This window comes from Phoenix dactylifera, chromosome 3 (genome assembly GCF_051530095.1).
Source record: "Phoenix dactylifera cultivar Ajwa chromosome 3, Ajwa_hap1_PhDact_Kaust_v1.1, whole genome shotgun sequence".
Lineage (NCBI taxonomy): Eukaryota > Viridiplantae > Streptophyta > Magnoliopsida > Arecales > Arecaceae > Phoenix > Phoenix dactylifera.
The window spans coordinates 8,100,759-8,124,785 of record NC_143192.1 but is presented as its reverse complement, the minus strand read 5'-3'; the positions used below and the strand labels follow the sequence as shown (position 1 = coordinate 8,124,785).

The following is a 24,027-nucleotide window of genomic DNA, read 5'->3' as shown; positions in this document are numbered from 1 at the left end:
GGAGGACCTGGAGAATTGGATTGACTCCTACAAGAGCAAGTGGCCCATATATGGACTAAGAGCATCATCAACTTCCTGACATACTGTGATGCTAAGACCTTCTTCCACAAGTCGATTGATGCTTCAGCTTATGTGCACAACACCTCGTACATGCTGAAACTTATGGAGGATGTGATTGATCTGGTAGGAGAGGAGAATATCGTGCAGGTCGTCACTGATAATGGGCCGCAATATAAGGCTGCCGGGCAGGTCTTGATAGAGCGGCGGCCACATATTTTCTGGACCCCATGTGCTGCACATTGTATCGATCTTATGTTGATAGACATTGAAAAGATCCGTAGGGTGCAACAAACGGTGGAGACAGCCCAACGCATTACCAGGTATATTTATAACCATAACTGGGTCCTTTCATTGATGAGAAAGTATGCAGGGAGAGAGATTCTGAGATCAGGAGTCACACGGTTTGCTACCAACTTCATTGCACTTGATAGCATACTCGAGAAGAGAGGAGCCCTACGTCAGATGTTTGCCAGTTCCGAGTGGTATGACCGTATGATAGTAGATATTCTTATGCCGGCACTGAAGGGAGCAAGATAGAAGACTTAGTGACGAGACAGCCATTCTGGCAGCGGGCTACTACAATAGTCAAAGCTATCAAACCATTATATGAAGTGCTGCGGGCCGTAGATAGCGAGATCTACCCCCAGATGGGATTTTTGTATCACATGATGGTCAAGGCAAAGGATCAGATTATGAAGGCAGATCCAGCACATGGCCGGTTATACATCAACATCATTGAGCAACGGTGGGGAGCGCAAATGGGTACGGAATTACATCTAGCAGGTAAGCTAAGATATAATTATAGTGACAATTATAGTGATGGATATAATTATATAATTATGCTAAGATAGTCTCGTATATGTGCAGCATACTATCTAAACCCCCGGTTTCAGTACAGCATAGATGGAATTGGTATGGATGAAACACTTCTGGATGCTTTGCGTAATGTAATTTACAAGATGGAGGCAGATCTAGAAAAAGCGGCCCTATGCCTTGAAGAGGTAATTATGATTTAGTAATTACCAGCATGTGTAAGTATATCGGCATCTTCAATTATTAACATGGTTTTCTTATGCTTATTTTTCACAGAGCAAATTATTTAGAAAGGACAGCTAAAGTTTTGGCCAACGAGCAGCTGTCGTCAACAAACACAATATGAATCCAGGTACGTGACACATCAGGAAAACATTCACCTGGTGTTACTTAGTTACTATTATGGAACTAGCATATATGTAATTTTCATAAATATTTTTGCAGCTGATTGGTGGGTGCATTTTGGCGGATCCGCGAGAAATCTAAAGTGGATAGCTATCCGGATCCTCTCCCAAACAGTCTTCTCTAGTGGATGTGAGCGCAATTGGTCCACCTTCGCCCTTATCCACAGCAAACAAAGAAACCGTTTGACGCAAAAGCGCCTCAACGACCTTGTTTATGTGCATTACAATTTGCAGTTGAGGCTAAAATGCATCCAGGAGGAAGTGGAGGTCAAGTATACAGATCCCATTTACGGGTCCTTCACCGCTAATGACGATGATCCACTACTCGGCTGGCTTGTAGGCCAGCAGCAGGAGCCCGAGCTTGACGAGCTAGGATCGCCTCCACGACCAGCTACCTTCATAGCCACCGAAGCTGGGGTCGATCCAGAGCAATGGGCTGAGCGCAATATTCCACGCACTTCCAGAGCTGATCAATCGCAGGCACAGGGGAGCCAGACAGAGAGGGCCAGGAAAGGAAAACAAAGAATCCCAATGGAGAGTGTCGAGGAAGAGACTTGGACTAGCAGCGATGAAGGTTCTGGTGGTGATGGATCTTCTAGCCATGGAAGGAGCGGAGGACAGTATGGTACTCATGAGACACAGCCGGAGGGTGGTCTTTATTTCACCGGTGAGTCTCAATTTATGGGTGCTACACAAAATACGGACCACGGTCGACCACCTGATAGATTTCGTGAGGATATCATTGGATATAGAAGACGGGCTCCTCGAGGTCGTTCAGGAAGACAGGATACGACTGCAGATCCGACAACATACGGATACGGATTCTATTATCCACAGCCTCAGCCTGGCGAATATGGATATCGTGCATTGGATTTTGCTTCCGCCATATTTGGATGGGCCCCTACACAATCAGAGGACACCTCTCAGAGCCAGAGCGTGAGCGAGAGATCCGACAGTTCTTATAATCTGCCGCGCGTTTCTTCTGATTGGATTGATTTGCCTCCTGATTATACTTATGATCCAGATATCTACGAGAGCCATCGACACTCGTCCCGATTTTAGATATCTTAGAGTACTTTAAATGTATGTAAATGATTTTATCTTAATTTGAAGATATTTTATGTGTATGATTTTATCATTTGGAACGGGAGGAAAACATAACATGCAATCATGCATTATATATGTTTCAAATTTCAACCCTAAATTTAAATATAAAAACATCAAAAATCATGAAAAAAGCAATAAAAAAACATCAATTTTCACTTAATTTAAGATCGAACAGAGACACATTTTAAAAAAAAAAAATGCCTGGCTCTACGAACCGGCCGGTACGGTACCGGTAGTGACCGGTACGTACCGGTCCGGACCGGTACCGTACTGGTCTGGCCGGCCGCCGGTACGCCGACCCGGACCGGTACGGCGAACCTTGTGTCCTACCATGTCCAAGCATCCAAAAGTTTTGATACATCCTCTTAAACAAATGGTGCTTAGGTGATGTAGAACCTCAATATACCGTAACATTTCTATGATATATTTCATGCATTTAGCTTCGATATAAACTAGTTGCAGCCTAAAACTACCCAACTGTAACAAGTTATAATCCTAAAGGAGCAAAATATTATAAAAAATTTCAAATCACTTTCCCTAATTTATTTTATTTTCTATTATTTTTAAAAAATTTTGGATCTTATTTCTAACATATTTGATCGAAACTATGAGTCTTAGAGCAAAACCTCTGGAACTACCACAACTATGAAAAAATTGAAACTCTACCTAAAGGGATCAAACCGAGGGTGAACCTTGGCACATTGTTAAGGTTGCTCCATTGTAACCTAGGTGTCATGGGTTCAAAAAACGGAAATAGGCTCACCACAAGTGGGGTAAGGCTGCATAAATTTGACCTTCCTGAGACCCCATAGTGTCAAGAGCCTCATGCACAAGGCCACCCTTTTTTAACCTCAAGAGATAGCAATGAAATAGTTTCTTAAATCTTGAATGATACCATAGATATGGTGGTCAAGAGAGAAAGAGAAATAATTGTTCACAAATATCTAGGAAGTTACATCAATATCTCATTAGTCCTCATTCCCATGTTGAAAATGACTTCAACCAAGTTCACATGAGCAGTAAGATCAAATAAACAAGCAAAATATTTACACAAAAAATATTCTAAGAAGTAAGAACAATTTGGAAGATTATCTTGAAAAGTAAATAGAAAAAGAGCAGGGTTATACTCTTACCAAGCAATGTCCAAACAATCCACTTCCTAGTGCAATTTCATATGATTGCTCCAAAACTTCATCTATTAGCCTTTGCTTATGCGACAAAGTCACTTGTCCATGAGCAATGACATGCTCGGGATCCAATTCCAATAACTGTCACAACTTTCCAAATCTTCTTAGAGCCAAAAATACAAAATGAAGGCTTTGAAACAAAGTATATATTAACTTTATGTCAATCAGTAAACACAATGACTCTACTAGAATGGTGAAAAAGTATGCAAATCACGTCGACAGGATGAACAACTAAGTGCAATAACAAACAAAGAACATGGTTGTGAAAGTGCAGGAGCAAAGATGCTAAGCTAGTCGGTAACCACTAGACTCCATTAAGAAACATTCTAGACTCCATTAGCATGAAAATTACCTATTTCTATGGCAACACTACAAGTCAGCTAAAGTTTCAAGATCCACTTCAAGGAAAATAATACAAAGAAAATATGGAGACTGTCTTACAGAAAATATGTGATATTAAATAGGTTTCACAAAGTACAGGTCTCAACCCACAAAATTTCATGGGTCTAGCTTTGCATAGAATTGCACTAAGTGGGTCCCACTTACAGCACTTTTAGAGGACTTGGGTAGTTATCCACATAAGAATTGATGCCCTAATGTCTCTGTCCAGGGGAAGGTTGGCCATGGGCACATGTTGTAACAATAGACAGTGCAGCTCAAAGTTCACCATCTCGGTACCAGATTCCGTACTGGTGCTACACTAGCACAGTATTGGTACGGTACAGTACAAAATTTTTTTAACGTACCAAGTGTTGGTACGCCAACTATACTGAGTCTCGGTACGCCCCATACTGCCTAGTCGGTCCAGTATGATGTACCTTGGTGCAGCTGCTTTTTTTCATTCTGTTCCTTTTCTTTCTCCAATTTACTATTTCACTCATATTTTTCTCCCTTATTTTTCTATCTTATACTCTTGTTTGCATATATACAATGAATTGATCTACAAGTGACAATTGCGTGTGCTGAAGTCATATATTAATGTCAGAGCCATAAAGCCCCAACAAGGTATTAGAGTGCAATCAAATTAAATGTTGCATGATTGTGATTCTTCATTCTCCCAAATCTTCAACCCATATGATCCATCATTCTCTTCAACCTTTCCAGGTCAAATGGGTTTATGACGGTACATTCTTTTAGAATTTAGAAGGAGTTCCAGATGGACATGCAGCAAATATACACTACAGACAGCGCACATGTATATAAATGAGTATGAAAAGTGAGCCTTAAGAAGTACAAAGTGAAGATAAAACAAATCAATGAGCCAGAAGATTCTTACTGATGATATAAAGTACAGCATGAGTTTCATCTTTGTGGCACAGACGATACTGGTTTCACCAATATAGACTGTGGATAAATACCTTCCGAAACAAAGTGGATTTAGTAAAATTTTGTAACTACAACAAAAAAAAATTAATTGTTGCATCAGCAGCCAGGGGAAAGACAATTTCCTCCCACTCATTTTTCTCTGACATCTCTCATGTGTATAATCCTAACAAAATATAGGTTGGACCAAAGTTTGCCAAACTGAGTCGAACCGCCCAGTTCAGCCTGTATCGACCAACCCGGTGGGAGACCGGGTCGGTTCACCTATTTGCTCTTGGAACCAGCTCCGAATTGGAACCGGTCTCAAACCAATAGAAACCGGCCGAAACCGGCCGCAAACCACATGGACTCGGTCCGAACCAGCCAGTTCCATGCAGAACCGGTGCGAACAGTCCAGTTCGCACCGAGTCGAACCAGTTCCGAACCAGCCCCCCTCGTCTCTCTCTTTCTTTTGTTTTAAAGATAAGTTGGGAAGGCCAGAGAAGTTTCTCAAACTTTTCCAACCTATTCGAATAACCTCTCCTCCATGGCAAAAAATCTCAGGCCTTTTCAACCTATTCGAATAACCCCCTTTCCCCACGGCGAAAATTATGTTGATTCAGCACGATTGAAGAAGAATCCAACCCTAAATAAGGTATCCTTCCTCTTTCCTATCTCATTTTCTCTCCTTTTTTTTGGACACCCAAAAATATCTTGAAATTTACAAAATAAGGAAAGATTATGCTCAATATTTTGATTTTGGCATGATTTTATCATATGTTGTAGATCTATGGATAATCCACACAATCACCTTAAATTTTAAATTTTTAGAATATATAAAATTTTTAAATATTAAAAATATAATTTTAGATTAAAATTAAATAAAATTAAAAAACTATAAATTTGGTGTCTATTTATTCAAGTTTTGATCCGATCATGCGCATAGAGGCCTAGAAGTAAATTTTTAAATTTTTTTTAAAAAAAGTAAACTTTGACCCATAGCTATGGATCTAGAAAAATATATGTAGCATCCATGCTAGGATTCTATACGGATCTAAGCTCAAATTAATTTTTTAAAATATTTATATTTTAAAATTATTTTTTTAATTTAAAAAATACTTTAATATATATAATTAATACCAAAAATTATGAAAAATTAGTTGTATGTAATACATATTTAGAAATATTTTCTAAAGTAAAAAATATGTTTTTCTTAATTTATAATATTTAAACATATTTTTTAATTTAAAAATTATTAAAAATATAAAAATAAATAAATAAAATTTTAAAAATTAGTACTATGTATTAGATAAATCAGATATATTTTCTGAATTAAAAAATATTATTTTAATTGTAACAAAATTTTACTATTTTTAAATAATTGATAAACTGACGAACTGGATGAAACCATTAAGAAAAAAAGAGCAATAGCGTAATATTGGTTTGAATTATGGTTCTATCAAACAAGTTCAGAAACTTAGCTAGTGGTTACCCCAACATATCTATGTGTTAGAAATATCCACAGGAGTTTCGACAGCTAATAAAGAAGTACTTTACTGATTTCAAAGCAACGAAGGAGAAGGTTGTCAAGAAAAAAGCGAAAGTGGACTGCCAAGCGGCAGAGCCACCTTCCTATCACTCCAAGAAGTCAAAGGAGACGACCACTTTAGAAAACGAGACACAGATGCAGGCTGTCATTCAGACAAGCCTGGATGATCAGTAGCAGCAGGATAAGGTGGCCATGCATATGGCTCGATTTAGGCCCTTATCCTACGAGTCGGGCTCTGGTTCTGCGAGCAACAAGGTAGATCTAAAGTCTAGAAGAACCTCCTCAGTTAGGAAGGCCGTCAGCAAAGGCGATGGTCGTATTGTATCTATGCTAGACACTTTTGGTACTAGAAAGAAGTCCTCTAGAAAGATTCCAGTAGGAGTCACCATCCGCAATTTAGATCCACATGCCTTCTCCGTATGACTCGTGCTGCCCGACAACTGGTACGGTGCCTAGTATCAGCACAGCAAACCATCCCTACGTTAGATATTTGTCAATTCCGAGTAGTAAAAAAGTAGATTTGCGAGGGCCGGCACTAAACGAAGCACTATGGAGGACTTGGTGACGAGGTAGACTTCTGGCAGCGGACCAAAAAGATAATGAAGGCTATCAAACAATTGTACAAATGCTTCAGGCCGTGGACAGTGAAAAGTATCCTTAGATGGGCTTCTTGTATTATATGATGGAGAGGGCAAAGATTCAGATCAAGAAGGCAAATTCGATGTATGCCTAGGAGTACATCGATATCAGTGAGCGGCAGTGGGACTACCAGATGGATAGGGACTTGCATCTAGCAAGTAAGCAAGAACATTGAAAATTAGACTCCTCCTATACTTGTACAATTTTACTAAAATAATTACGAACTATATCTGTAGTATACTACCTAAACCCAAAGTTTCAGTATATCGTACTTAGAATCGATATGGATGACGAACTTCTGGCTGCTCTGCGTAATATGATTTACAAGATGGAGCATGATCAAGAAGTCGCGGCTTTATGTCTAGAAGAGGTAAGTTAACTTAAGTAATATGTGTAAGTTAACTTATGTAATATGTATAAGTTAACTGGTATCTTCAATTATTAGCATATTACAACACGATTCTTTTTTATAGATCAAAATATTTAGGGAGGGCATTGACAGCTTTGGAGTCTCGAGAGTTGTCGTAAGTAAAAAAAATATAAATCCAAGTATATTACACATCAACGATAACTATTATTGGGCGTTAAATGGTTACTAATATGATACTATCTTATATGTAAATTTTTCTGCGGTTGAATGGTGGATTCATTTTGGTTTGTCCGCGAGAAATCTTAAGCGGCTAGATATCTACATACTCTTCCAGATGGTCTCCTCGAGTAATTGTAAGAGCAACTGATTCACCTTCGCCCTCATCCACAGCAAGCAGAGAAATCCTAACACAGAAGCGCCTCAACGACCTTGTATATGTTCACTACAATCAGAGATTAAGGCTGAAGTGCATTCAAAAAGAAGTTGAGCTAAAGTAACAGATTCAATCCATAATACTTTCGTTGACGATAAGGATGATCCTACGATCGAATGGCTTGTGGGCCAGCAGTAAGAGCCAAAGCTTGATAAGCGAAGATCGCCTCCACAACCGGCCAGTTTCATAGCTAGCGAGGCTAGGATCGATGCAGGGCAATGGGCAGATCGCAACATTCCACGCATCCTTCCAATTGATTAGTCATAGCCACAAGGGTCACTAAGGAGCCAATTATCACGACTCCTTGTCCGAGACATTCTTTCAGAAATATGATCGAGAGATGCTTAGACAAGGCCACCACAGTACCCAATCGACTTAGTCAAAAAGATGACATCCATCCTTCTAGCATAGCTAGGCAAAGAGAGGCACAAGGGATAAGTAGACAGTTGCTCGGCGCACCAAAAAAGGATAAGAAAAGGCAGGTTTAGTCCCCATGGAGATGTGAAGGAGCCAGTTCATTACATTTAGAGACCAGGAGCAGCAACAATGACAGTTATGGCAGTCATGGATCTCCTGGCCATGAAGAGAGTGGAGGACATGAGACTACCGTTTATAAGATAGCTGCAAAGTGGTCTTTGATTCTCCGGTGAGCCTCAGTTTACGCATGCTATACAAGATAGGGACCAGTCCACAATGCATAATCTGGTAGAGCCTGCGATGATAAGATTGCATATAGAATATGGGCTATTCGAGATCATTTAAAAGAATACAATGCAACTGTAGATGACCTCGCGCGTGGTAGGATCCATAGATGTCTCAGGTTCCAAGTCGTATACGGGATCTTATCACCCGCAGCTATAGGCAACTTATGATCCATACGAATATGGATATGGATATGGCGAGTCTGAGGCATCGTCTTTCTGTAGCTATTATGCTACGCAGCCGGAAGCATCTTATGGGTTAGATTTTGCTACCGGCATATTCGGATGGTCCTTTCACAGTTGTATTATCAGCTAGAGGATACCTCTCAGAGTCAGCTTCAGCGAGAGACCTAAATGTGTTTATAACCTAGAATGTGTTCCTTATGGGATGAAGACACAAGACTACAACAACTCTTGATTAAAGGAGTGGGCTGATGTGCCTTCTGACTATGCTAATGATCTGAATATTTACGAGAGACATCGCCACTCGACAAAATTTTAGATATCAATATATATATTGTAATTAAAATATATATATGTATTATTTTATATTTTCCACTCACTAGTTGATTTTAGAATATTTCATGTTGTTTCTTGTAACATGCAATATCTCACTAATCATTCTATATTTTGTATCACTTTAAAACAACAAGATGCATCATTTAGGTTATACTAGGATCATAGAAATATCAAAAATATCAAATTATATTTAAAATCATTGAAAAAGTTGAAAAAATTGATTACTAACTAATTAAAATTGAAAAACTTAAAAAAAATTAAGCATATCGGTTCCGCACCGTATGTCGGTATGATACCGAACTAGTACCATATCGACCCGCCAGCCGATCGGTACGGATCCCGGTACCGATTCGGTGGACCTTGGGTTGGATGCACAGATGCATAAAATGTTATGTTCATCAGAGACATAATATCAGATCTAGGAATGAATTTTGATGGAAATCATTTAATATCTGAATTATATATAGCTTGCAGGACCCCCTATACAGGCATGTAGTTAGTGATCATGACCCCATTAAAACTGCCCTGATCTTGTCGCATCTGCAATTCCTATCTGATTGGATTTAAGAGAGATCATGTAGGGGGTTGTTCTTGGTTTGTGTTCAAGAGATTAAAGAAGAAAAAGAGATGAAAGAAGAGGTTACAAAAGGCAAGGACGAAAGAAATAACAAAAGGATAGTCAGTATTTTGTTGTTAGCTTCACAATGAGGGGGAAAAAACAAAGTCAACAGCCATAATATAGTTTATGCTTAAAAATGATAATCAAACCTAACAAGATATCAAGTATCAACCTTGTTTCCCCAAAACCATTTCCTTACTTTTCTTTTTAAGATAACTCTCCATGTTTTTTTGCTAGTTTATTTATGTTATGTTCTTGATTTTGTATTTGATCCTGATCATGGATGTGGTTGTATCATTGTCCTCTGACAGATATATGGTAGAAGAAGATCTGCTTTTGCTCAGTGTAGAGTGTAGACACAATCTTTTATTCAAGTACTAATATCTGTTTCAATGAGATTTTGATGTTAAATCTTTTTCTCTAACCAAATTTGTTCGATAGGTTATTTAATAAGTTAATGGGTTTCTGGACATAATGAGGAACGATGAGATAGAAAACAGCGGATCGTACAATGGACGGAAATGATTTTCATTCAATCCACCAATAAATTGCCCCTAACACCAAAATCCTGGCTCCACTACTGCTAGGGGTCCACTATAGACTTTGAATCTTATTACTGATTTCTTGCCAATTCCTACAAAATACCAATTACAAAAAACAAAACTTCTGATATAATTGAATTAGCTATCTCATATCCCACTCCATAAAAAGACAACATAATATGATGCCACCCTTTGCAATTGTTCTCTCTTATACTCAACCAGATGGATCCCAGAATTATTTGTTGTGAGTTGTGACCCATTTCACTTCTTGGGCTAATAATAGAGGTTCCATTTCCGTTTTTATGTTTCTAAATTTTCCTATGCATAATTTATAGATGTTACATCTGTGTAGCAATTAGATAATAGTTATCAAGCAAACCAGATCAAACGTTATTTCCTTTATAAATAACAGGATGGGTTCTAGGCTTCTAGCCAAATCAAAACCAAAATACATAAATAAATAAGCAAACAAGTGAAGCATTTTTAACAATTAGTGTTAATCAGCTGATAACAATGGTAAGACAATCATAGAAGTCCACCTCATGTCTATAGTCATTAATCACACAACAATGACATGCAAATGTTCAAAGTAAGTCATTACCTGATCAAATAAAGCTGAGTTCACATTGATATTGTACTCTATATCCATATCTTTTAAGCCACTGCTGAAAGCTTTGCTATATGGAAGAGCCCACCTCCACAGATCTGCATCTTCAATATATCTGAAAAGCCTACCAACCCTTTCAAACTTGCTGTCAGGCAAAAATTTTGCCCCAGCCACAGCATTATTGCCCACCGCATGATTTTCTGAATTGTTACTTCTTGCTAAAAGCTTTTCCCTAAAGAAGTCAAATGCAATTGTAGCACCACTTCGTTTCATATCTATGACCTTGGCCACATTATTTCCAATGGAAGCATTTCCACACAAAGTTTCAAATGCAGTCTTATGATGATCCAAGATTGTCACGCTGGAAAACAAGAAGACAAAATAATAGACAATAAGAATTATTAAATTTGGAAGTCAGCACTACTAACTACCAAAAGGTGATGTAAAGTGACTACATCATGGTCAAAAAGTACAACCAAAATGATGCAGGCAGAAAACCCTACCATCATAAAATGTAAAACCAACTAACCTGATTTTTTTTCTTTTGTGTAGGGTTTTGTATCAAACACCTACATGCTAGTCACCTTTACAATATTTTAATAAGATCTATTTTAGCAATTATAAGCAACAAATAAACCCATTTTTAGTCTTAAGTAGGGTATATCTACCAAACATCATGACGCAATAGTGACTCTTATGATCTTTTTTAAATTTGATTCATGCTAACAACTGTAAGTAATGCATCTAAACTTGTGATTTAAATCATAACATATATTAGAATAGGCAAGAAACAATATCAACAAATAAGGGGAGACTGACATAAAAACAAAGAGACTGACCTCTCAACTTTTGAAGATATTTCAGCTACAAATCCAGAGGGTCCCACAAAATCCAGGAGGTAAACATTGCCGAGCTTTTCTAAAGGAAGAGTGTCCACCCTGGAAACAAAAACACTCACATAGTATTAGTTATGCATGGCCCTAGTTTTGATTCTCTCAGTTTTATGTCTGAGCCCAAATTATATAAATATTTGCAAGGGAAATTTACAATTGCATGAAGCATACTTAAATGAATTTTTGACCTCCACCACAAAATGAAAAGCACTTACATCATTTTTTTTCCTCCACATTTTGTTGACATTTGTTTGATACGTTAGCAATTCTAGTGACTATTTTGGGTCTCACGTGGGTCACCTTTAGACAAGGAATGTGAACCGTCCCGAACCATCCGGTTCGGGGCATACTGAGCCATGCTAGCGGCGAACTAGGATGGTTCCGCCATTCATGAGAAACCAGCAGGAGGGGGAGAGGGAGAAGGAAAAAGAGGAAAAGAGAGAGAGGAAGGGAGGGCTGCTAGAGGCTGCCGAAGGGCTACAGAAGGCCGGAGTAGGGGCTCCACCTCCAAACCCCTATTTCTTTCAAAATAAGGGTCCGTCGGAGCCTCTTTTTTATTTTAGAAATTTTAAGTGAAATTGGTAACCCCCTTGTCGGATTCACTTAAAATTTTCAAAATAAAAAAGAGCCCAAATTTTAAGTAAAGTCGGTAACCCCCTTACCGACTTGACTTAAAATTTTCAAAATAAAAAAAGAAGCCCCGATAGACCTCTATTTCAAATGAAACAGGATTCCGGAGGGTGAAGCCCCTCCGGCTCTCTGGGGCCCTTTGGTGCCCTCCAGTAGCCTTCGGAGCCCCTCTTCCCTCTTCCCTTCCCCCTCCCCCTCCCTCCTCTTTTTCTCTCTCATGTTCTCCCTCTCCCTCGCCCTCTCTACTGTGTCAGTACGGGCCCGACATGAAATGACATGGGGGCGTACCGAACCATGCCACTGGCCGAACGGTATGGGCTCCAGTACCGGCATGGTGAACCTTGATTTTGGGCTTACTTAGTGTTATGGCTTCATATTTTTCTATGTAGAAAGAACTCTATAAAGTAATTGGTTACTCTTTTGACAGAAAATGTAACAGCTTGCTAAAGATTATTAAAAGGAAATATAATCCAACATATATGCTGTAGAAATCCTTGAAGAGATTAAAAGGCCAATTACCCACTAAGTGATCAATCCCAATCACCTCCCACCTTTTTACCCCCTTTCTTTTCTAAATGGATGATTTGAAGGAAGCAAAGGCTGTCGAATGTGGAATGGTCTTCACTTGTGCTTTGCCTCACTCATTCGTCATTCTACCAAGAATTCTCATCTAAGGAATGTAGGAACTCAAGCAACAACTTGAGCATAGGTTCCTATTCTCCTAACTAAGGTCTGCCAAACTGGTATTGGGACCCGTACCGATCAGCAGCCGGCTTGGTACGGTACTAGTTCGGTCCTGTACCAACACATGGTACGCAATGGTGTGCCAGGCATGCCATTTTTTTCAATATTTTTTTAAGTTTGAATTAATGAGAATCAATTTTTTTCAAAAATTTTAAATATAACTTGATGTTTCTTGAATTTTTTGATGTTTCTGTGATCTCAATACATCCTAAATAATGCCTCTTGATATTTTAGAGTAATGCAAAATATAAAATGATTAGTGAGATGTTGCATGCAAGAAGAAGAAACATGAAATTTTCTAAAATCAATTAATGAGATATAAAATATAAAATGATACAATCAATTACATATATTTAAAATACAACATACATACCGATATCTAAAATCTCATTGAGTGGCATTGTCTCTCATAGATATCCAAATTATTAGTATAATCAAGAGGCAAATCAGCCCACCCCTCTAACCAAACGGTATTGTAGTCCTGTACGCTCATTCAATAAGGAACACACTCTAGCTTATAACCAGCCTTGGATCTCTTACTAAAGCTTTGACTCTGAGAGGTGTCCTCTGGCTGATAATAAGGCTGTAAAAGGACCCATCCAAATATGCCAGCAGCAAAATTCGATCTGCAAGATGCTCCGAGATACGTAGGATAGTAGCCACCGGAAGATGCCTCAGATGCACCATATCCATATCCATATAGGCCATGGGTTGTCTATGGCTATGGATAATAAATTCCAGCACAACTCGAAATCTCATACATCTATGGATCCTACTCTACATGTAAGGTCATCTGCAGAGTAGCTTGCACATGATCGCATCAAAATCTGAATAACCAGACACCAAATTTAGCCAGAGATTAGCTTACATGTCTCTAAATAAGCTTCTAGTTTTACAATTATTTTTGAAATTTTTTAAGTTTTAATTGAAAATTATATTTTTTAATTTAAAAAATAATATATAATCTAAAAAATAAATATTTTTGTGGAATTGTGTATATCTATGGATCATCTAACAATCTACAATATATCATGAAATCATGCCAAAATAAAAAAAATTGGCATGGCCTCCCCTCATGGTCCACTGAACCGGCCTGAACTGTCCGGTTCGGGCTGTGCCAAGCTAAGCCGGTATGGAACTAGGTCGGTTTGGCTGTGAAGACTGATTTATAACAGAAGGAGAAGAAAAAGAAGAAGAAGAAGAAGAAGAAGAAGAAGAAGAAGAAGAAGAAGAAAGAGGAGGAGGAGGAGGAGCAGGAGGAGGAGGAGGAGGAGGAGAAAAAGAACAAGAAGGGGGAGGAGAGGAAGAGAAGAAGAAGAAAAGGAAGGAGGAGAAGGAGAAGGAGAGGAAGGAGGAGAAGGAGGAGAAGAAGAAGAAGAAGAAGAAGAAGAAGGAGAAGAAGGAGAAGAAGAAGAAGGAGAAGGAGAAGAAGAAGAAGGAGAAGGAAAAGAAACAGAAGCAGCAGCAACAAAAGAAGAAGAAGGAGAAGGAAGAGAAGGAGGAGGAGGAGAAGAAGAAGGAGGGGAGCAAGGAATGCCGTACCGGCCCGTACCGGCCGGTACGTACCGGTCCGGTCCTTGACCGGTACCGGAAACAGATGAAAACCGGTATTTTTCGGTTTTCTTCTGTGAACCGGCCGGTACGAAGCCCGTACCGGCCTCGGGTCGGTGGCCGGTTCGCACCGGTACGGTGTTTTTTTTGGGGGGGGGAACCACAGCGCCTCGCGCTGTGGTTTTTAAAACCACCGCGTGGCGCGTGGTTTCAAAAACCACGCGCCACGCGTGGTTTCAAGGAAGAAGTGGCCCACGGGCCACTTCTTTCAAAAAAAAAAAAAAGCCTTTTTTTTTTTGTGGGAACTACAGCGCCACGCGGTGGTTTAAGGAAGAAGTGGCCCACGGGCCACTTCTTTCAAATAAAAAAAAAATCAGGGTTTTTTTTTTTTGGGGAACCACAGCACCACGCGCTGTGGTTTTTAAAACCACGCGCCCGCGCGTGGTTTTAAGGAAGAAGTGGCCCACGGGCCACTTCTTTCAAATAAAAAAAAAACAGGGTTTTTTTTTTTTGGGGAACCACAGCGCCACGCGCTGTGGTTTTTAAACCACCGCGTGGCGCGTGGCTTTTAAAACCACGCGCCCGCGCGTGGTTTTAAGGAAGAAGTGGCCCACGGGCCACTTCTTTGAAATAAAAAAAAAAGCTGTGGCCGAGGCCATAGCTTTTTTTTTTGATGGGAAAGGAAGTGGCCTCCGGCCACTCCTTCCCATCAAAAAAAAACAAGAAGTGGCCGAGAGGCCACTTCTTTTCTGATGACAGCACCCTCGCTCGTTCGGTTATAAAAGCCGAACGAGAGGCGTTGTTAATAAAAAATTCAGGAATGAGCCTCTGAAGAATAATCAGAGACGGGAAGATTTGAGAGATAGCCCACAAATTGAGGAGGAGGTCCTGCCCAAAAAATCCAGCGGAGACTATTTAAGGTGCGGTTTTTTTGTCCTATGTTATTTCATTAATTTTGTTAATAATTTATTTTAAAAAATAATTTATAAATTACTTAAATAATAAGATAATGAAAAAATTTACTTTATTAGCTTAATTTTTTTATAAGTTGTCCTTTTATGATAGAAATGGAGCTATCAAGAAAAATGAACCCTGCAAAGCGTGATATTGGCTGGTCTTATGGGCGAAGACTTGGAAGTGAGGGGCAAAGACACCAGTTTCAATGCAAATTTTGCGACAAGGTTTTCAAGGGAGGAGGGGTAACCAGGTTGAAGCAACACTTAGCCGGAAATTCCGGTAAGGTTGCTACGTGCTCAAATTGTCCTAGCGAGATTCGTGTGCTGATGAGGCAGAATCTCGTTGAGGCTAAAGAAGCGAAGGAGATGGCTTCCAAGAAGAGGGCGGAGGTCGATCGCCAAGCGGCAGAGCCACCTTCTTATCACTCTAGGGAGCCAGAGGAGGTCGAGAATCTAGATGAGGAGGAGGCAGATATTCAGGCGGCAATGCATGCAAGCCTGGATGATCAATGGCAGCAGGAGGAGGTGGCTAGGCATAGGGCTCGATTTGGGCCCTCTTCATACGAGTCGGGCGGCGGTTCTAGGAGCACTAGACAAGATCCAGAGTTTTTAAGGACAACTTCAGTCAGGGAGGGCGTCGGCAAAGAACGTGGCCGGATTGCATCTATGCTGGATAGTTTTGGTAGCCGAAAGAAATCATCTAGAGGAATTCCACGAGGAGCGACAATTCATGATGTAGATCCGCATGCTCTCCCCAGTAGAGATTCAAGGCAGCAGAGGGTAGACACAATGTGGATGAAGGATAAGAAGAAAACTATGTGGCGAGCTATTGGATCCTGGTTTCACTTCAGCCACATCCCAGCGAATGTGGCAGACAATACATACTACAGGTCTGCCATTGCCGCCATACAAGCTGCCGGTCCCGGTGTAGCTCCTCCAGGCCCGAAGGACATATACGGTGAGCTTCTTGACAACAATAAGGAGGAGCTGGAGAATTGGATTGACTCCTACAAGAGCAAGTGGCCCATATATGGACTAACCATCATGTGCGATGGTTGGACCGGTCCGACCAAGCGGAGCATCATCAACTTCCTGACATACTGTGATGCTAAGACCTTCTTCCACAAGTCGATTGATGCTTCGGCTTATGTGCACAACACCTCGTACATGCTGAAACTTATGGAGGATGTGATTGATCTGGTAGGAGAGGAGAATGTCGTGCAGGTCGTCACTGATAATGGGCCGCAATATAAGGCTGCCGGGCAGGTCTTGATGGAGCGGCGGCCACATATTTTCTGGACCCCATGTGCTGCACATTGTATCGATCTTATGTTGATGGACATTGGAAAGATCCGTAGGGTGCAACAAACGGTGGAGACAGCCCAACGCATTACCAGGTATATTTATAACCATAACTGGGTCCTTTCATTGATGAGAAAGTATGCAGGGGGAGAGATTCTGAGACCAGGAGTCACACGGTTTGCTACCAACTTCATCGCACTTGATAGCATACTCGAGAAGAGAGGAGCCCTACGTCAGATGTTTGCCAGTTCCGAGTGGTATGATAGTAGATATTCTTATGCCGGCACTGAAGGGAGCAAGATAGAAGACTTGGTGACGAGACAGCCATTCTGGCAGCGGGCTACTACAATAGTCAAAGCTATCAAACCATTATATGAAGTGCTACGGGCTGTAGATAGCGAGATCTATCCCCAGATGGGATTTTTGTATCACATGATGGTCAAGGCAAAGGATCAGATTATGGAGGCAGATCCAGCACATGGCCGGTCATACATCAACATCATTGAGCAACGGTGGGGAGCGCAAATGGGTACAGAATTACATCTAGTAGGTAAGCTAAGATATAATTATAGTGACAATTATAGTGATGGATATAATTATATAATTAGCCTAAGATAGTCTCGTATATGTGCAGCATACTACCTAAACCTCCGGTTTGAGTACAGCATAGATGGAATTGGTATGGATAAAACACTTCTGGATGCTTTGCGTAATGTGATTTACAAGATGGAGGCAGATCCAGAAAAAGCGGCCCTATGTCTTGAAGAGGTAATTATGATTTAGTAATTACCAGCATGCGTAAGTATATCGGCATCTTCAATTATTAACATGGTTTTCTTATGCTTATTTTTCATAGAGCAAATTATTTAGAGAGGGCAGCTACAGTTTTGGCCAACGAGCGGCTGTCATCAGCAAATACAATATGAATCCAGGTACGTGACACATCAGGAAAACATTCACCTGGTGTTACTTAGTTACTATTATGCAACTATCATATATGTAATTTTCATAAATATTTTTGCAGCTGAATGGTGGGTGCATTTTGGCGGATCCGCGAGAAATCTAAAGCGGATAGCTATCCGGATCCTCTCCCAAACAGTCTCCTCTAGTGGATGTGAGCGCAATTGGTCCACCTTTGCCCTTATCCACAGCAAACAAAGAAACCGTTTGACGCAAAAGCGCCTCAACGACCTTGTTTATGTGCATTACAATTTGCGGTTGAGGCTAAAGTGCATTCAGAAGGAAGTGGAGCTCAAGTATACAGATCCGATTTACGGGTCCTTCACCGCTGATGACGATGATCCACTACTCGGCTGGCTTGTAGGCCAGCAGCAGGAGCCCGAGCTTGACGAGCCAGGATCGCCTCCACGACCAGCTACCTTCATAGCCACCGAAGCTGGGGTCGATCCAGAGCAATGGGCTGAGCGCAATATTCTACGCACTCCCAGAGCTGATCAGCCGAAGGCACAGGGGAGCCAGACAGAGAGGGCCAGGAAAGGAAAACAAAGAATCCCAATGGAGAGTGTCGAGGAAGAGACTTGGACTAGCAGCGATGAAGGTTCTGGTGGTGATGGATCTTCTAGCCATGGAGGGAGCGGAGGACAGTATGATACTCATGAGACACAGCCGGAGAGTGGTCTTTATTTCACCGATGAGTCCCAATTTATGGGTGCTACACAGGATACGGACCACGGTCGACTACCTGATAGATTTCGTGAGGATATTATTGGATATAGAAGACGGGCTCCTCGAGGTCGTTCAGGAAGACAGGATACGACTGCAGATCCGACAACATACGGATACGGATTCTATTATCCACAGCCTCAGTCTGACGAATATGGATATGGTGCATTGGATTTTGCTTCCGCCATATTTGGATGGGCCCCTACACAATCAGAGGACACCTCTCAGAGCCAGAGCGTGAGCGAGAGATCCGACAGTTCTTATAACCTGGCGCGCGTTCCTTCTGATTGGGTTGATTTGCCTCCTCCTGATTATACTTATGATCCAGATATCTATGAGAGCCATCGGCACTCGTCCCGATTTTAGATATCCTAGAGTATTTTAAATGTATGTAAATAATTGTATCTTAATTTGAAGATATTTTATGTGCATGATTTTATCATTTGGAACGGGAGGAAAACATAACATGCAATCATGCATCATATATGTTTCAAATTTCAACCCTTAATTTAAATATAAAAACATCAAAAATCATGAAAAAAGCAAAAAAAACATCAATTTTCACTTAATTTAAGATCCAACAGAGACAACATTTTAAAAAAAAAAATGTCTGGCTCGCGGTACCGGCCAGTACGGTACCGGTCCGGACCGGTACCGTACCGGTCTGGCCGGCCACCGGTACACCGATCCGGACCGGTACGGCGTACCTTGGAGGGGAAGGAGGATAGAAACATCAAAAAAAATCAAGTAACATAAAATTATACTTGAAATCATTGAAAAAATTGAAAAAACTTGATTACCATTAGCTCAAACTTAAAAAATATTTTAAAAAAATGGTGTGCCAGTTCAGAACTGGCACGCCATTGCGTGTTGTGTGCTGGTACCGTACTAAACTAGTACCTAACCAAACTAGCCGCCGACCGGTACAGGTACTGGTACCGGTTCGACAAACCTTGCCTCCCCTTATTTTAGAAATTTCAATTGTTCGACATTGAGAAAAAAAGAGGAAATAAGATAGGTAAGGGGAAACATACCTTTATTTGGGTTGGATCCTACTGGAACCATCGAAATTAGCACGTTTTTTGGTCTGGGGGAAGGAGGTTGAAAAAACCATGAGGGCCTGAGAAGGCTTCTCCAGGACAGCTCTGAAAAAACCAATGCTAAAAAGGGTGGGGGAGGGGAGAACCAATTCAAACCAATGCAAACTGATCGATTCAAACTGGTGCAAACCAAGCACTATTCCCGCTTTGAATCGCCACGCTCAAATCGGTTCAAAACGATTTGAGATGAGTTCCGAAACCATAGTCGAATCAACCTGGTCCCACATCCGTTCGGCTCAGTACGGCCTGAACCAAGCAGTTCGGGCCGGTTCAGCAAACCCTAACGAAGAAAGAAGTCTATATAGTATTTTACTCTTTTGACAAAAAATATAATTAGTAGCCAAAGATTATTAAAAGAAAATATAATATAGACTATATGATGCAGAAATCCTTGAAGACATTGAAAGGCCAATTACCCACAAAGCGATCAAGCATCAATCCCTATCCCCTTCCTCCTCCCCCCATTTCTTTTCTAAAGGGATAGAAGAAAGCAAAGGTTATTGAATGGGGGCATAGTATTCACGTGTGCTTTGCCTCATGCCATCATCATTCAACCAAGAATACCCATCTAAGAATAATACGAACCCGAGCAACAACTCAAGCAAAGAATAATGATTGGCTCTCGAATTGTGGTTCCATAAAAAGTACACTACACAAAATAGGGCTTTGCTACAGTACTCCAATGAGCTCGTACAAATGCACAATCTCAGCCATCTCTTGTCACATTGAAGGTTAAGATTAGATTACCAGATTACCAATCATACAAGGTAAAATAATTCGGTTTTTTTGGAAATTTGGAGCCTATTTGAATATTCCTACAGGATCGGACTGAAAAACCTGTAGGAATCAAGCCTGTTGCCCATTTAGCTAGCATTTTCTAAGAGCTTGTCCAAACCCAGCCTAAATCTTAGCCTTTGAGTTGCAGGAAGGAAAGAAAGACCTATGGAGGTTTTTTCCTTCTTCCCATAAGATTTGGGCTGAGTGGTGTTTGGTTGATACAGGGCCATGCTTAAATAGATAGCCCAATCTACAAATCCTACAGAATTTTCAGCCCAATCTTATAGGAATATCCAACTAGGCCCTCAAATAGAACTCCAGCCAAGTTTCTATCACTTCACTTTTTTCAATTCCTTCTTCTAATGGTCCTTAGTGCACCCTTTATTGGCAATACCTCAACCGCCACGACATTGGCCCTCATCTCCCTCTACCCTATTCGACTCCCTCCTCCTTGTCATCCCACCACCATGCCCCAGATGGCGCTGTCCCGCAATTTTATAGAGATTTCATATCTTGACAGTGCTAACTAGTTGAGTTGGAAAAGTCATTTAGATACCAACTAGTATATAACCCATACGATACAAGAGGTATAATTTTTTTTCCAACTATTCTTGAAATACGATATAGCAGCATCTCAATTAGTAAATATAGCATTCTACTATGAAAGCTTTTTGAAATTTTAATCTACAAACTAACGGATTTGATTTGACAAAGCATCTACAGAGTTAACGAAATTTTCCATGGCAAGTTGAAAACTTATATTCATTATTGTTATAATTCTTCTCTATAAATTAATGATATCTATTATATTATATTTCTAATTATTCAACATGTTATGGATATAAATATTATTCAACACCAACAAGAAGGAAGATAAGCAAAATTCTGAACAACCATTAAATCAAACACAAACTGTGCACATCACAATAAATACCTGGAATAAAATATATTTTCGATATAGACCAAATAGAATATCTACCAGCAAACGAAGAGACACAAGGGAAAAAAGGACAGAATTCATCTTGAAATGAATTCAATGCAAGAAGTATTGAATTTAATGCAATGAACCACAACTCAGACACTAAAAGGGCATTACTCCTCAAATTCCAAGCCAGCCAATCATTAACAATTAATAGTTTCCCAACCACTTGGAGTTCGACTAAACAGCAATAAGCTTAAATGACCATCGAGCAAATGCTGCATACATTAATACAAGTGTCCACATGATGAATGGAGAACTCTGCATCTAAGCTTCCATTACATATGTGTGTGTGTGTGTGTCTATATGTACTAGATTACCTTGGTTTTATCCCAACGTGATGAATGGAGAACTCTGCATTTGAGCTTCCATCATATAATGTATGTATGTATATACCAGATAACCTGGTTATTATCCCAACCTGACCTGCTTTTGGTAAGACTCCCGGCTAGGAAAAAAACAAGAACGAAAAACACTTGAAGTGAAATTCTTTCCCTTTAGTTCATTTAACTAGCATGGATAGAGCATTCCCAGTGGATAACAATGACTACGCTGCTAATCATTCTGATTTTTAATCCTTATAGTTCTTGGTTGCAATATCTTTTCTTCTAGGGTTTGAATTAGTTTTTAATATTGCATTTTGGATCTCAAATTTCCCTAACCGAAGGAATGAATTTTGCTTGCCAGTTTCCCTATATAAAAATAAGAGAATATTAAAAAGAGGAGCATGGATAGCAAGTGTAAGAACAATTGGACCACCTTTTCTTTAATGTTACAGTGCTAATTCCTTCCATCAACCAAATTTAGCGATGGGGTTGTCTTCCAAATAAACAGTTACAACTTAAAGACAAGTAATTCAAATTAGAGGAAATATTAAGAGCTAGGGTTTAGAATTTTACATTCCAGGCCTCGATTTTCACTTACAAGTTAATCTGTACAGTAAGATCGGAACCAAAACAAGAATTTCTTAACTCCTAATTAGATGAAACCTGGACTTGACAGTATCGAAGTACCTGATAGGATCGTAGACGGTATTGGGGAAGAATAAAACGGGTTGCGAGGTGGCGGAAAAGTAGAGGTGAGCCGCGAGGGCTGCGAACGCCCCGTCCGGGCATGGGTAGTGGTAGAGAACCGCTGATTTCTTCAGAGATTTCATGGCAGAGCGGCGGCGAAGAACGGAAGGTCCTGCAGAATATATGATGCAGACTGTGGCTTCCCCACCGGTCGCCCGAGGAATTCCGAGCTTTATTGGGAGCAGAGTTTTGAAGGCGAGGGGCGTTACGGGCGGAACGAGCTCGGCGGACGCGGAAAACCGAACGGTACCAGAGTCTGGCACGTGAAAGGCTCGTGAGAAATAGTATGCACGAAAAGTTGGAAGCTCCAAAGTTGAAACTTTTTTTTTAAACAAAAAAAGTAACTTGTATTCATCTTATTACTAATTTATTAGTTATTTAGTACACGCAGCACATAAAAAACTTAATTTGATCAGAACTTAATTTTTGACTAATGCCCTACGACTATGCAATATTTTTTATCATAGTCAAATTCTTGTTGAAATAAGTACTACTATAACGAGAATTATTAGCTATTATTGGAAATGCTAGAATAACAATTTACATAATTTTTTTTGCAGGTGCTTATTAGGTACACTGCAGGAGACCTCCAAAAATCATAATAAGATTACAAGAACCATTTGAGCAAAACTCTTGTATTTATGTAAGGGTGCAAATAGGTCGGGTCGGATTGGAGGCACTCAATCTGGCTCCTTGATCGGGTACTAATTTTGGACCCAGACCCAACCAAATAAAAAAGAGAATTAGGTCGGGTCGGGTCCACTGCTATTTTTGATCCAACGGATCATTCGAGTCGGATCAGGTCGAATCCATGTATAACCCTAACCCAGCCCAAAAAATTTTGGTCTGATTCGAGTCAACCCATCAATGGCTTCAAAACTTATTTGCACTTTCGCGGGCTGCAGCCTGCAGACCCAAATAATTTTACAAATTCAGATCGGATCGAGTCATAGGCTTGAAAATCCAAAATTACACAAATTTCAAATGTGTTGGGCCGGATCGGTTCGGGTTTGAATCAGTAAACTCAGCCCTGCTCCGAAAAATAGAACGGGTCTAATTTTAGAACCTGATCTGCTCCACGGGTCCTCCAAAATGGGTCGTATCACGGGTCAACCCGACCCATTTGTAGCCTTAATATTGTGGATTGTTGCGCATGAGCCCTATCCTAAATTAGTTAAAACTATCTGCATGATGCTTGGATGAGCATGTATGTCTTAACAAGGTTTGGGTTGTTTTTGCTGGAAAGAATGATTCACCCTTGAACAGATGGAAGAAAGGGTTGGAATATTTTGAGATATGTGCAAGATACGATCCAATAGTTGATGCTGCGAAAGCAAATCAATCATTCTTTGGTGCGAAAGATACAACTCGAACTCGCCGTAACATCCCTCTTAAATCAATCACACTGGAAATATATGACTTATGAGCAGACAGGCAAAGAAAAAGTTACAAACATCAGCATACTTGTTTGCAGGGATAAAGTAGAA

General features: G+C 40.2%; 1 protein-coding gene across 4 annotated transcripts in view; it reads right to left on the bottom strand.

The window, feature by feature from the left end:
• Window positions 1-22,788, bottom strand: part of LOC120107153 (DHHA1 domain protein) — a 34,442-nt gene extending 11,654 nt beyond the window's left edge. Inside the window, exons 1-4 of one of the 4 annotated variants that reach the window (XR_015976101.2) lie at window positions 22,481-22,764; window positions 11,692-11,790; window positions 10,847-11,213; window positions 3,518-3,652 (exon numbers count right to left, since the gene is read on the bottom strand). Coding sequence is in view for 3 of the 4 variants with exons in the window: in XM_039120326.2 (XP_038976254.1) it covers window positions 3,518-3,652; window positions 10,847-11,213; window positions 11,692-11,790; window positions 22,481-22,623 (744 nt within the window). In the remaining variant the exon portion in view is untranslated. Of the gene's footprint in view, window positions 1-3,517; window positions 3,653-10,846; window positions 11,214-11,691; window positions 11,791-22,480 lie in introns of all 4 variants that reach the window. The other 3 variants (XM_039120326.2, XM_039120327.3, XM_039120328.2) reach the window with 3 other exon arrangements.
• Between the last annotated feature and the right edge of the window lie 1,239 nt (window positions 22,789-24,027).